General features: G+C 43.4%; 1 protein-coding gene across 16 annotated transcripts in view; it reads right to left on the minus strand.

Annotated features, from left to right (window-relative positions):
• MAP4 (microtubule associated protein 4) overlaps positions 1-15,787 on the minus strand; it is a 111,670-nt gene that overhangs the window by 63,815 nt on the left and 32,068 nt on the right. For all 16 annotated transcript variants that reach the window (XM_054729575.1, XM_054729577.1, XM_054729576.1 and 13 more), the window contains exon 2: positions 7,107-7,348. In XM_054729575.1, coding sequence (XP_054585550.1) covers positions 7,107-7,329 — 223 coding nt within the window. In that variant the 5' untranslated portion in view covers positions 7,330-7,348. The remainder of the gene's footprint in view (positions 1-7,106; positions 7,349-15,787) is intronic.

The following is a 15,787-nucleotide window of genomic DNA, read 5'->3' on the forward strand; positions in this document are numbered from 1 at the left end:
GTCTTACCCTGTGCGTGGGCCCTCTCCTGTCCTGCCTTCCAAAGACAGGATTCTGTTCTCTCCCGAGTGCTACAGTCAGATCTCATCTCACGCCTCTCACATCCCACAATTCCTTGTTTGCCCCTTGCTTTTGGCACTTGATTATCTTCCCTAATGAACTGTAAACTCCTGAAGGTCTCTAATTTTGGGTTCCTTTTTTTCCTCTGTAGTGATATAGTGTTCTCAATAAGCATTTGCTTAAAGAATGAATGAGCCCTAGTGGTTTGGATAGAGCATTGGGCTGTGGACTGAACGGTCCCAGGTTGGAGTCTGGTCAAGGGCACATGCCTGGTTGTGGGCTTGATCCCCAGTAGGGGGCGTGCTGGAGGCAGCCGATCAATGATTCTCTCATCATTGATGTTTCTCTCTCTTCCTCTCCCTTCCTCTCTGAAATCAATTTTAAAAAAAAAGTAAAAAAAAGAATGAATGAATTGGAGAAAGTCTGATTGCCAGTGGTATATGGGTGGCAGAATAGGAGATAAGAGGGAGAGTTCAAGTCAAGAAACACCTAAGTTAATCTAAAATTTCTAAAAATGAAACAAAGTATTAGAAATTATACTTTTAAAATACTTTCAATTTTCGATTTTCTTCACAAACAGTTAAATTTGTTTTTATAATCAGGGGAACAAAGCTATTAACAAGATTTCAAACAAGATCAACACCAAGAGACCAGAGTCATATGCTATTTCTTTGTTTTCAGAACCAGAGACTGGACCTACATGGGGGAGGAGGAAGCCTGCTGTGCTTCCCGAGCCAGGCCAGCGTGAAGTCCGCACCATTTCCAGTCAGAAAGGTGCTTGTCAGAAACACGTCCTCCGGCCCGGGGAGTCTGTGCCTACGGAGAATAGGAGCTGTCAGGTGGAGGGAAGGTGGGGGCACAGAAGACAGCGGTTAGGATGGCGGTTCACAGGTAGGTCGTTTATATCTTTGATGTCTTTACCTGTGCAGCTCAGGATTTCTAAGCTGCAGAGAGAACCTGACCAATTAACCGCTTTTTAAGAAGGATCTGCTTTTCTTTTATTTTTAATTGATTTTTAGAGAAAGACAAAGAGACAGAGAAAGATGGAGGGACAGAAAAACATCGCCGTCAGTGAGAAACACTGATTGGTTGCCTCCTGCACGCGCCCAGGGATTGAACCCAAAACCTGGGTATGTGTCCTGACTGGGAATTGAACCCGCCACCTTTTGGAGTATGAGATGACACTCCAACCAACTGAGCCACACTGGCCAGGGCTCTGCTTTTCTTTTAGACTAGAGTACTATAATTATGAACTATAACTCTTGGTACTACTATTTCTTTTTCTTTTCCCAAAAGAAATTAGTTAAGAGATATATTTTCAAATAAAAATTTTAAAGACATTATTTTTACAAAAATATCACGCTGCCCAGCTGGTGTGGCTCAACAGTTGAGCGTCGACCCAGGAACCAAGAGGTCATGGGTTCGATTTCCCGGTCAGGGCACATGCCAGGGAGGCACTCTATCCCCAGTAGGGGGCAAGCAGGAGGCAGCTGAACGATGATGATTCTCTCTCATCTCGTTGATGTTTCTCTCTCAATCCCTCTCTCTTCCTTTCTCTCTAAAAATCAACAAAAGCATAATTTTTTTAAAAAATCATGCTGATTTCTTTATGAAATTCCTTCCTTTCAGTTTCTCAGGCTCCACCCCTTGGAGTCATCCTGGAGTCATCGTGGACAATAAACAGGTCCTGTGCCCTCAAAGGAAAGTGCTGGTGGCATGGCATCAGTGCAAGTCAAACGGGAGTGGGTTCAAAAGAGGATGAGGAAAGGGATTTCGAGGTAGCTTTTTCAGAGATCAGTGAGTTGATGAGATGAACACGGGTTGAGACAGCATTTTTTCAATGAGGGAAAAGATTATGTATGTTTAATGCTGGTGAACGAGCCAGTTAAAAGAGAGGCGCTGATGATGCAGAAGACAGAGAGATCATTGCTGTAAGCAGTGCTCTGGAGTTAGAGTATGAGCAGTTCACCCATAACAATAAGAGCCCGCAGAGTACAAGGCAGAGATGAAGGTAGGCTAGGAGAGGATCGGGGAGCGGTATGGACGTTCTCTGATGGCTGAGACTACTGATTCTCTTTTCTCAAGGTCAACCAAAACTATCAACGGGGAGCAAGTACTGGAGGTCTGAACAGAGAGGAGATGTGGAGTAGTTGTCTAGAAAAGTGGAAGACTGAAAATGCTATGAAGTCATAGCAGAGTCCTCAAGTTCATGCTCTTTATGTAAATAAAATAAGATTCTTATATTTCCTGAACATAATATTTGTATGTCTAATAATAAGTGAATCTTTAGTTTTGAAAAACAGTATCTATGAGACATTAAACCAAGCAGAAAATATGCATGAAGCTAGTATGGTTTCACAGAAAGAATATAAGTTTAAAGTCAGAAAATCTGGGCACAGGTTATGATTCTGTCACTATTAACTAAATGATCAATTACAAATCCTTTGTGCTGCCGAAACCGGTTTGGCTCAGTGGATAGAGTGTCGGCCTTCGGACTCAAGGGTCCCAGGTTCGATTCCGGTCAAGGGCATGTACCTTGGTTGCGGGCACATCCCCAGTAGGGGGTGTGCAAGAGGCAGCTGATGGATGTTTCTCTCTCATCAATGTTTCTAACTCTCTATCCCTCTCTCTTCCCCTCTGTAAAAAATCAATAAAATATATTTAAAAAAAAAAAAAAATCCTTTGTGCTTTCTAAGCCTTAACAGCCTCAACTGGAAAATGGGACAATATCTACCTCCCATGGTTATCATAGGACTAAGTGCAATGATATTGGAGGCATACTGTGTCAATTGTTAAGTAAATGTAATCAGCTATTATTATTCTCACTAGAGGCCCGGTGCACAAAATCCGTGCCGGGGGGGGGGGGGGGCGGAGAGGGGAGTCCCTCAGCCTGGCCTGCACCCTCTCCAATCTGGGACTCCTCGGGGGATGTCTAACTGCCTCTCGCAATCCAGGACCGCTGGCTCCTAACCGCTCGCCTGCCTGCCTGATCGCCCCTAATCCCTCTACCTGCCTGCCTGATCACCCCTAACCAACTCTGCCTGCCTGCATGATCACCCCTAACTGCTCCCCTACTGGCCTGATCGCCCCTAACTGCTTCCCTGCTGGCCTGATCACCCCTAACTGCCTCTGCCTCGCCCCGTACCTGGGACCCAGGATTCCCTCCTCCGGCCGGTTGCAGGCATCCGGGACCCAGGCTTCCCTCCCTCTGGCCGGTCGCAGGCACCCAGGACCCCGGCCAGCTTCGCCCGGGCCAGCCACAGCCGCAAGGGACCGTGGGGCGGGCGGCTTGTCCCTCTCCCAGGCCGCAGCCTGGCTGGTCCCCATTCCTCTCTCCCCAGTGTTCAGTGTCTGAGCCTTTATGGCGTGATGGCGTAATGACCATTTGCATATTAGCTCTTTATTATATAGAATTGTTAATAACTGCAGATTGATTGACTATAGATTGGTTAAACTATAGCCCAACTATAGATAACTACAGATTCGATCACTAAATTATAAAGTAACCTTGTGAAAACCCTGAAATTTACTTTTGCCTTATATAAAAATCTAACTTAAATGACATTACTAGACTAGGCCATAATTGTGAGACTAATATACAAGCAACTTATCAGAATAAAATGAAATAGCAGCAAAACAGAGGTTACAAGAAAATAGAAAATAAAAAAAGAGACTGAGATTCTACCATACACACATCTGATGCTCTAAAACTCTAAGCTCAGGAGAGAAGAGTAAAAACAACCTGCCACATAAAAGCATGAGGTTTCAGGGGAGAAAAAGGCTGCACGCTTCCCTGCAGACGAGACTTGCTGGACTCATTCACTGGGATGCTGTGCGTGGCTGGCAAGTCCTAATTCCAAAGATGCTATGCTGCCTTTTTTCACGGATTTCCCCAGGGGACTCCCATTTCATGAAATGAAAACTCTCTCAGCGAAACACATACAGCGCTGACAACACAAGTTGTTGTTTTTCACTTATCGCATGCTGAGATAGAAGAATATTCTCATTTACTTGGTGTTTTAAATCTCTTCTTCCACGAGAGATTTCAGAGTGCCACAGCTGGCAGACCAGTTTGGCAGAGAAGAGAAGCAGCACGTGCTGGGCGGGCATGTGTGCTGTGAGGAAGAGAGGCCTGTGGCTCGGGCAGAGGGAAAGGTTCAGCACGGTCCCAATGCAAGGGCACCTTCCTGTGCAAGTGAGGCCTGTGCCAATCTCGCCCTCTGGTGGCCAACCACAGTGGGCTGGGATGCTCTGCAATAGAAGGCTGAACAAGAAGACTCCGCAGCACCCAGCTGTCATCCTTTCTACGACTGACGCGAACCATTCTCCTGGGTCAGGTTTCTCCATCTTGGACGTGCATCAAAGTCACCGGCAATAGTTTGTTAAAATACAGATTGCTGAGCCCCATCCCCAGAGCTTCTCATTCCCCGTGGACCTAAGAATTGCAACTTGAACAAGCTCCCAAGTAATACTGATCCTGCTGGTCCAAGGATCATACTTTGAGAACCACTACCTTAGATTAAAACATTCTATAGAGCCCTAGCTGGTTTGGCTCAGTGAATAGAGCGTCGGCCTGCGGACTGAAGGGTCCCGGGTTTGATTCTGTTCAAGGGCACGTGCCTGGGTTGCAGGCTCAATTCCCAGTAGGGGGCGTGCAGGAGGCAGCCAATCCATGATTCTCTTTCATCATTGATGTTTCTATCTCTCTCTCTCTCTCTCCCTTCCTCTCTGAAATCAATAAAGAATCCTATCTAATAAAATGGTAATATGTAAATTACCATCACTCCGCTACGCCCACGACTGGGCCAGCAGGAGGTACAGGGGGTGGGACTCGGGGTGGCCAGGGTAGCCGATTGGGCCAGCAGGACGCTGAGCTCGCGTCCCCAGCGGCCGCGCGAGCTCAGTGTCTGCGCCATGGCTGTGCTGCAGAACAGAAGGGGCCTCTGGGGCAGCGAGCTCACGTCCCAAAAGCGGGGGAGCTGGGTACCTGTCTGCTCCAGCACCAGGCCTTTCAGAAGCCTCCGGCTCGGCGCACCAGCAGACAGGCACCCAGCTCCCCCGCGATTGAAAGCGAAAGCATGTAGGGGACCCTACACATGCATGATTCAATCATGCACGAGGCCTTAGTATATATATAAAATAATAATACTAAATATTCTATAGAAATAATTTCTTAACCTCAAAAACTTCCTGGAATGTCGGGGAGAAAGCATTCTCTCAATGTCACAAGTAGAATTATCTAAGCACCCATAGCATACAAAAATTAAGTGACTTGCCCACAAACTTTCCAACTATTTGTGTCTAAGGGTCAACAATGTGTTAGATGTTCATTCAAACATGTATGATGATGTTTTGAATGAACAATAGTCACCGAAGTGTTATTGCTTTGTTATTCACATCTAAGACAAAGCTTATGTCTTTTGTCTCCCTAGCCTAGAAAACAGAGGCATATAGAGTTGATTAGAGCTGATAATGAACACTTATTAGGAAGACAACGTTTGTGAAGAAAAAAATCAAGCACTAGTACATATGTTCCAAAAAAGTATTTTGAGAATTGTTTCCCAAGGTGATAGGAAATTTTAGAAGCCGTTTGACAGGAGTTTTATTTCCATGTATTTAACTATTTAGATGTTTTACGGTGGCAATGCTCAGATAACGCACTTGTAGAAGCAAAACTAAATGGGGGAGCATAAAATGGGAAGGAGTGTACCGGCAGTACAGCCTTCAGTTAATCCAAAAGCGACAAAAAATAGGTGAATTAAAAACAGATGAAAGAACTAGAAAGCAACTAGTAAAATGACAGATTTAAATACAATAACCATATTAAATATAAATAGTCTGAACACATCACTTAGAAGACAGGGCTCTTTAGACCAAAAAGCAAGACTTGTCTATAAGAAACCCACTTTTACTAAATATTAAAAAGGAAATATGTTGAAAGTAAAAAGATGAAGACAGCTATATCCTGCAAATACTAATCAAAAGGAAGCTATGGTGGCTATATTAATATAAGACAAAAATTAGACTTCAGAACAATAAGATCATAAGAGGGTCAATCCATCCAGAAGACATATTCTACGTGTATATGCGTATGACAGCAGATCTTCAAATACATCAAACAAAACTGACAGGACTAAAAGGAGAAAGAAACAAATCCACAAAATTACAGGGAGGAAGTCTAGCCAACATTAAAGAAAAAACATCAATTCTAAACAAACTATTCCAGAAAATTTTCCAAATCATTTTATGATGCCAGCATGACTTCAATTCTAAAACTGGACAAAAGCCTCACCAGAAAACAACAAACTCTTATCCTACATGAACATACTAGATGCAAAAAATCCTCAAATATTAGCAAATCTGATCCAATACTATATAAAAGCAGCAAATCTCTTTTAAAGGCTTTAATCATGTTTTAATCCAGATCTGGTATTACTCCCAGAGTCAAGTGGCATCTGATTCCATTCTAAATTAAGTCCTCATGCAAACACAAAATTTTATGTCTATAACTTTTCAAAGAAAAAGCACAGCAGCCAGTTTAACGTAGGAAATTAAGAGGAAGATTATACAGAAGTTGACACGCTACAGAAGAAACCTAGGGTTAAAAGTAATCTATAGGCCCAGCCGGCGTGGCTCAGTGGTTGAGCGTCGACCTACAAACCACAAGGTCACAGTTCGATTCCCCATCAGGGCACATGCCCGGGTTGCGGGCTCGATCCCCAGTGTGGGGCCTGCAAAAAGCAGTCGATCAATGATTCTCTCTCATCATTGATGTTTCTATTTCTCTTTCCCTCTCCCTTCCTCTATGAAATCAATAAAAACATATATATATTTAAAAAGTAATCTACAGTATAATGAACACACAGTCGATTAAAGTGTATGAACCTAGCTCCTTGGTTTCAAATCAAGAAGTTTAGGTTCAGGGCAAGTTACTGGCCTATACTTAACAACTCGGTTCAGTGTCCTCAAGGTTTCCAAGATTGTAACCCAGAGCATAATCCCTCATCTCCTTTCTGCACCTTATATCCAGCGTGGCTTAATTCCTTACCTTCAGCCTGGCCAGGATCTGGGCATGGTTTCTTCTTTGACTCTGAATTCCCCGTTTTCTCATCAACATCCAGGAGAGGAATGTAGTCTGTTTTTCCAACAGTTTCTCCCACAACATCATCATAGGCCTCTGCCTCGAGGGTGGCGATGAAGTCCCGTTTAATCTCTCCCTCAATTTCTGGAGGTGGTTCTGTTAATGCATCTGCAAGACTGAGGTCAGCCATTCTGCACCACTGCAACTGCCTGGTGAAGAGGGAAAATGTTCATATGATGAGTTCTGCAAAGGGGAAAACATTCCTAGAAACTCTGGTCGGTTTTTTAAACAACAAGCAATAACATCCAAACCTCTAGATCTGAAAGGGTCGCCGCGTTTACAAATTAGGAAATTAAAGCTCAGGAAGAGGCCCAGCCAAGGCAAACACTTCCTTCTCACATCTCTGGGAAACAAGCAGAGCAGGTGCCGTCCTGACCTCTTCATTAGTAAGAAGCATGAAGTATATTTAAAAATCCGTGTATCCTAGGTTACAGCCATTGAGGATCAAATCAGGTCTTTTGATTTCCAGTCTTATAATCCTTTCAAATATTCCATATATCTTAATTTCCAAGTCATATCCCAGAATAATTCTTTAAAAAGAATAAACAGAGGTCAGGTGAGATTAGATTCCCATTTTAAGAAGGTTTACTGCCCTAGCCAGTTTGGCTCAGTGGATAGAGCATCAGCAGCCTGTGGCCTGAAGGGTCCCAGGTTCGATTCCAATCAAGGGCACATGCCTGGGCTGTGAGCTCGATCCCCAGTAGGGGGCATGCAAAAGGCAGCCGATCGAAGACTCTCTCTCATCATGGATGTTTCTGTGTCTCTCTCCCTTTCCCTTCCTCTCTGAAATCAATTATATATGTATTTTAAAGGTTACATTACTATCAGGCAAATGAAGTCACCTTTCTTGACCAAATACTGTGAGTATGGGCCTCATCCTGAGATAAGTCCTGCTTCTTCATGAATCACTTGTGGAGAGCTATGTCCACACCAAGCTACACTTGGGCCGGGCTGGCATGAAAAATATAGATGTGTCCCCTGAATTATCTAAGAGAAGTAGTTCTCTGTGGTCATGTACATTACCATCTTTACAGAATATCAGGTTCTTAATTTTCAAACATAACCTCAAATTAAAAAGTGTAATCTATTATAGGTAAAACTGTGAGTGAATAGTCAAGGAAATACAGAAATAATGTGGTCAAAAGAGCCAACGGGCCTATAATAAATTAAACTCCCAGTACATAAGGATAAAGAGACATATGAGCTTGACCAGGTAAATGTACGTCAAACAGCAATCTTTCGTTGTCTGCCCAGAAATGTGTTTTCTCATGTCCCCTCATTCACACCAATGTCCCAGAGGCACATGACTGAAGTTTGGCCAATCAGAAGACAATGGTTAGAAAGGGTCCTTTTATGACTACATCCTAGAAGGCACACGAGAGAGTCTTCTTTCTCAAGTCTAAGTGAGCAGCCTTCCAATCTTCCTTTTGCCTCACGTAGTCAATCTATTTCTGCTGACTAAACAATCTCAACTAATAAACATAGTCTTCCTCCAACCTCAATTTTTAAAAAAGACAAAATTTACTATGATTCAAGACACTTAATGGTCAGGGTCTCCTTTCAAACTGTCCTCCACTGTCAATCTCCCTCCAACAAGTTCACTATGGAAAAAGAAGTACACACAGCCAGAAATGCAGTCACTCTACCTGCATCTTTGTCCCCAAACACTCTCCTCCCACTTTTTCTATCCTGTGATACAAGTATGAAAGTCATACTTTTTCAATCATTATTTCTTCTTAGTTCTCCATAAGAGAAGCTGTAGGACGACCACCATAATAAAATATGAATAAAGCAAATACATTCGGAACATTCTAACGGCAGGAGCCCGCCCATCTCCAGTTCCCAAATCCAACACCTCCAAGGCTTTGTGTGTGTCTCGATGTGTAGAGAGTGGAAGAGTGGAAGCAGAGATTGTAAGCTCAGTTCTAGACACGAAACAGCGCACAGAGGGGATAAGCCCAAAAGCAAGATTGACTTCTAGGCAAGTGTCCAGAAAACACACACAAACATATCTCTATGTAAGGCCTCATCCTGGTGAGAATATTCACTACATATTATTTATATTACATAACGAAATTCGTGCACGGGTAGGATCCCTAGGCCCAGCCGGCGACCAGGGCCAATCTGTGGGGCGACCGACGGGGCAATGGGGGAGGGGGAGCCCCCCCGCCGCTGGTGGTCAGTGTACATCATAGCGACCGGTCATTCCACCGATCATTCCACCACTCAGTCGATTTGCATATTAGGCTTTTATTATATTGGAAAAGGATTACAAGTTAAAATAAAGTTCCAAGATTTGGGAATATTGAATTTGCATAGGCTTCTAAATAAAATCTTTTCAAAAACTGTAATGATAGCCCTGCTGGAATGGTTTTGTGGTTGAGTGTCAAACCATGAACTAGGAGGTCACTGTTTGATTCCTGGTCAGGACACATGCCCAGGTTATGGGCTCAGTCCCTGGTGGGAGGCATGCAGGAGGCAGCCAATCGATGATTCTCTCTCATCATTGATGTTTCTTTAAATATATTTTTTATTTATTTCAGAGAGGAAGGGAGAGGGAGAGAGAGGCAGGGCAGTTTTATCTGACTTTAAAACAGTATTTCCCATCACAAAAGAGCTTGAGCAGGTTCTATGTAAAGCTTACAATGCTTTTAATAAATAGATTAAATTACGTTGTGGTGGGGTTTTTTTAGAAACATATATATATATATACATATTTATATTTATATATATTTTTTTTTTAATTGTTGACACTATTACAGATGTCCCCCATCTTCTAATCCTTTACCCACTTTCACCCAGCCACAACCTCCGCCCTCTGGCCATCACCGCACTGCTGTGTCCAGGGGCTGTGCGTATATGTATGTTCTTTGGCTCATCTCTTCTCCTTCTTTTAAGAATACACTTTTTAAATATCCTATAACAAATCTTATAAAAAAGCATAGTTTGGTCCTGGCCAGATGGCTCAGTTGGTTGGAGCATCGTCCCATACACCAAAAGGTTGCGGGTTCATTCCCAGTCATGGTACATACCTAGATTGCAGGTTCAATCCCATCAGCACCCATATAGGAGGCCACCAATTAATGTTTATCTCTCACATCAATGTTTCTCTCTCTCTCTCTCCCTGTCTCTCTCTAAAAATCAATAAATATATTAATATATGTGTACATTTAGGGGGATACCATATATATATAGATACAGATCTCCTCAGGTGAGGATAAAAAAAAATCACACTGGCCAACTGTTAACTAAAGCCAAAAAATAAATATATAAATAAATCAAAAGTAATGATGGAAAAAATTAACAAAAATAATTTTATTTAGCAATATTAGGTATTATTGTCACTCCAGATCTTGACAGGTAATATGCTAAAAAATGACTCATTGAAGACCTTTTTAAAAGCCTGACAAACTCTAATGCTAAAGGTTCCCATAGAAAGTAACTGCTTTTTTGCCCTGGCCAGTGTTGCTCAGTGTTAGAGCGTCACCCCACACACAAAAGGGTCCCGGGTTTGATTCCCGGTCAAGGGCATGTACCTGGGTTGCAGGTTCATCCCCGGCCTGGTTGGGGCACAAGCGGGAGGCAACCAATCGATGTGTCTCTCTCAACATCAATGTTTCTCTCTCTCCCCTCCCCATACCTCCCACTTTCTTTAAAAATCAATGGATAAAATATCCTCGGGTAAGGATTAAGAACAACAGAAGTAATTGCTTTTTTCCTTCCTACCTATGATAACCATTATTCCCAGTTAGGCTATGAAAACTGCTATGAACCAAAAACAATAAAGAATGTCTATAATTAGTTTCATAATCAAAAGAGAATTTGAAAGGACACCTATACTACCTTTAACAACATACAATAAGAGCCAACTAGATTTATCTGTGCCAGAAATATATAATTATGATACTTATTCACACAATCCACTCAACCTTTTTCTAATTTAGGACATGGGGAAGTACAGAAAACCCAGCGGTGCACTGTAAACCTCGTGTATGAGTGCCGACTCTCACAGAGCAGCTTTTACCCACTGTAGCCTGTCCCCTCACCACGCCCACCACCAGCACTTCCCAAACCTCTTCCTGAGCTGGCACGCGGGTCCAGGATATGAACAACAGGTTAGGTTCAACCTAACAAGGTAAACTTGATAGAAAATTAGTCGGAAAATGGGAAGGTCACTTGGCTCTGTGTGCATTTAGCCAACAAATCAGCATCTACAACTCAACAGGGTAGCCATTCTTTTCCTGTCACCAAATATAAAGAGAAGTATGACTTGGACACACACACAAATGTCTCCGTATGGAAACGGACCCTGTCAAAGCAATGCTCGGGTTGTGTTGGAAGTGAAAGGCCTGGTTCTTTAAAGCCCCGTTTTTCAATGCTTTAGAGATCACCCAATGGTGTAGTTCTTCTTTCTAAAACACGTACAAAAATTCCTTTAAGTGCCATACAGATTTGTTAAACTGGTTCTGCAAGTGTTCCAGAATTGATTTTAATAAATTCATGAACAAATTTATTCTCATACAGACTCATTTGAGATCACTTAATATTCATTTATGCATTAAAATGTTTAGTCATGTAGTTTATGGACAAAAAGATGACATAACACAGTGTTAGTCTCAAATCTGGATAGTCAGATCCAAAAATGAACCCTTGTGAATGAATAATGATCTACTTTTCAAAGATATCTCTCGCTATTTATACTGTTTGTCTTTTATTTTATAGCTAATAAGTTAACTGTAAATGGATGTGATCATCGGAGGCAAGAAAAGAAAGCTGGGTACAGAAGTCTCTCTGCTTCGCTGAAGCGCTAGTTTACTCTGACTCTCACTGTGGCTTTGAGTGAGTCACCTTCCGGGGCTGAGTTCCCTAATCTGTAAAATGAGAAAGGTTTGTCACACGATTCCTGAGCTAGATTAGCCTAAATAAGCTACTTATAATTCCATTTCATCACTTACGTTAGAAATAAATAAACGAACTTCATATGGATCCTCAATGTAAATTCGCATTATTAAATCAGTATTTCCTATATCAGGTACTCTCAATTATAACTGGGTTTAGGTTTACTAAAAAGCTTTTTAGCAAAAGGAAGACTAAAACTCATCCGTGCACAGGGAGGGCCCTGTTTGAGCAAATCTCACCAGAGGTAAGAAACTCCGCCCAGTGCGAGCTAGCATCCAAGGAGACCGGACACCACTCTGCCAGAGAAGCAGCCGTCTACTTAACCGGCACCGGCACCGAGAGAGCCGCTTTCAACACAGCACCTCACACATGCTCTTCATCTGACTACATGTCTGAAGTGAGACTCTCTGGTATTCTAGAGGGTTCTGGAAACAGGTAAAGCAAGGCAATAGAAAAGGACAGGACATGATGCAGCACAGGAGAGAATTTTGGTCTCTTGACTACCCTGTTACTATTAATAGCTCTGGACTCATACGGAGCACATAAGAATATATGATGAGGTCACAAGCACCGTCTGTGGTATGGTTTACTTTAGATCACAAACACTCAGAAATCATTACTGAACTGGAAACATGGTCTAGGTCTACAGAGATTAACCAGTGTTCCCATCGGACTTAAACACATGGCTCACTCTTCCTGGTGAAAAGGAGCCATCAAGTTTGCACATGGCCCGTTGTTGCCTCTGTCCTCCCTACCTACCACCCCCAGATGCTGCCTAGGAGTTAATGTGGAAGAAGAAAACTCATGAAAAGGAAGAGCAGAAGCCTTATTTCCATCAACATAAGCAGTCATTGTTCATAACACTATAATATTTTTATTTTACTGTTACATTAGCCAAACTTCTACCAAGATTCGTTTGGTAGCCAGCATTCTCTTTTAAAAAGTATAGAATCCTACTTCATAATTCAAAAAGGAGGAAGGACAGCCTGGCAGGTGTGGCTCAGTGGTTGAGCATCAACCTATGAACCAGGAGGTCAGGGTTCAATTCCTGGTCAGGGCACATGCCCTGGTGGCGGGCTTGATTCCCAGTGGGGGGATTCAGGAGACAGCCGGTCAAAGATTCTCTCATCATTGATGTTTCTCTCCCTCCCTATTTGAAATCAATAAAAACATATTTTTAAAAATTAAATAAAAGTGAGAAAGGGTTAAATAGAAAGACAACATTTCTTATCTAGTAGCTTTCCTCCTAATTCCGGAGATAAATTCCACAGAAAGTGTCTGAGTTTCTCGGTTAGTATGAAAAGGGAGAAAACTAATTTAGCAACATGGAATATTTCAGGGAACAAAGCTGATCTGGAAAAGGTATCAAAGTTGGAGGAGAGGTCAGGTGGGCCCTAGGAGGGAGGGAAAGGGAGGTAATGCCACGGCCAAGGGCAAATGTGACATCTTTCAAAAACCGCCTCCTGACAATTTCAGAAAGGAGAAAGAAATGTTCTTCTCAATAACCTGGACTAGTTTAGAAATACAATTTTCATTTATAGCATTATTATCTAAGGGAATTTTATATTCTGAGTTTCAAATAACCAATCCTATATAATAAAAGGCTAATATGCAAATTGACCAAACAATGGAATGACTGGTCGCTATGATGCACACTGAACACCAGGGGGCAGACGCTCAATGCAGGCGCTGCCCCCTGGTGATCAGTGCGCTCCCACAGGGGGAGCACCTCTTAGCCAGAAGCCAGGCTCATGGTTGGCAAGTGCGGACAGTCGGACATCCGCCAAGGGCCCCAGGACTGTGAGAGGGCGCAGGCCAGGCTGAGCCCCCCACCCCAGGGCATGAATTTCATACACCAGGCCTCTAGTTTAATAAATAAATGTTTAATAATAAATCTTAAAAGTAGGAGACTGCTCATAATGCTCACTTCAATTTTCTGTGATTATCTGTCCTGGTGGGGTTTTTTTCTTTTTTTGGGGGGGAGGTTGAGTTATGGACGAGGCACAGAACTGGAAAGATATGTGGGCTAATATTTTCTTCTGTGCTTTTGTTTTGCATGAAGCCACCAACCAAGCTGCTCCCCAGGACATGCGTGCGAGTGCTGCAGCCGAAGGGCAGTGCTGCCTCTCCCCTGGAAAACCACCCGACCCAGTGTGCTGCTCAGACCATCTCTGCCCTGGCATGGGAGGGACAGCCTGCCGCGCGAGGACTTCCCATTCCCCCGAGGCTTTCTCAGTTGGCCCAGCAAGCTTTCAGGTACTAAGTGGGGACTGCACTCCTCAGCTCTGTCGTAATTAATTCCTTCAGACATCTAGGGCATATCAAGCTGACCCTTGTTTGCTGGCAGCTGTGTTCTGTTTTTAATTTAATTAACTGGAAAACCTTGATTTATACTTTCAATAAAAACTATATATATATATTTTTTTAATATATTTTATTGATTTTTACAGAGAGGTAGGGAGAGGGATAGAGAGTTAGAAACATCGATGAGAGAGAAACATCAATCAGCTGCCTCCTGCACACCCCCCACTGGGGATGTGCCCGCAACCAAGGTACATGCCCTTGACCGGAATCGAACCTGGGATTCCGCAGGCCACAGGCCAACGCTCTATCCACTGAGCCAAACTGGCCAGGGCCAAAACTATATTTTATTCTAAGTAAAGCCACATCTTCATGAAAGACCTCTAGGAGACTCAGCTACCATCTCCTGCAGCTCAGAGGCACATATCCCTCAAGCCCGTGGTCGGCAAACTGCGGCTCGCGAGCCACGTGTGGCTCTTCCACAAAATACCACAGCTGGGCGAGTCTATTTTGAAGAAGTGGCATTAGAAGAAGTTTAAGTTTAAAAAATTTGGCTCTCAAAAGAAATTCCAATCGTTGCACTGTTGATATCTGGCTCTGTGGACTAATGAGTTTGCTGACCACTGCCACAGGCTAATCTGAATTTCTCCTGCTCATCCCCAGAACCAGGCTGGCAAATGGCAACAGACAAACAGTTCAGCAACATCTTGACTGTCCTGAGCAATTAACTCCAAACTCCAGGAGGACATGCTAACGGTCTACCCCCAGGTGCCTCCCTCTACACGACAAGGACAACAGCTGTATTATTACCAACGACTGGGATTTCCAGGCTCGGCAGGGTTCCCGCTTGTCCTGTCCTCTTCAGCAGCAGGAGAGCCCTCATTACTCCAATAGCGGAGGCCATCGCCCAGCTGATACATTCTTTCCAGGTAGTCCCCCAAACGAAGAGCTCCTCTTCCAGCTGCTATTTTAGGGAGCCCTGTCCTCTAGACATGAACACTGCATGCACAGGCACACGCGTCCTGACGTACATACCACCTGCAGCGCGAGACAGAAAGCCTCGCTCACCTCCTTCGGGACTACGCCGGCAGCTGGCATTCAGTCCCTCCGGAATGCACTGCAGATCTCTAAAGAGCACCTGCCTGTTACATTTCTGAGTGAATTTAAATCTATTTCTCCCAGAATAATCATCTGCACCAGATACCTCCCACTGCCAGCCATGTGACCCAGTCTGCTGAACGGGCTATGTGGGCCAACACAGGAGACCATGACACAGCACTTCCATTTCTGCTGTAGCCATCTGAAGAGTGAGTCTTCAATCCTATCTCAGTTAAAACAAGAGAGAGGGGCAAATTTTAAGAGGAGTCTCAATACCTAATGCCCCCAAT

This window comes from Eptesicus fuscus, chromosome 18, assembly GCF_027574615.1.
Source record: "Eptesicus fuscus isolate TK198812 chromosome 18, DD_ASM_mEF_20220401, whole genome shotgun sequence".
Classification (NCBI taxonomy): domain Eukaryota; kingdom Metazoa; phylum Chordata; class Mammalia; order Chiroptera; family Vespertilionidae; genus Eptesicus; species Eptesicus fuscus.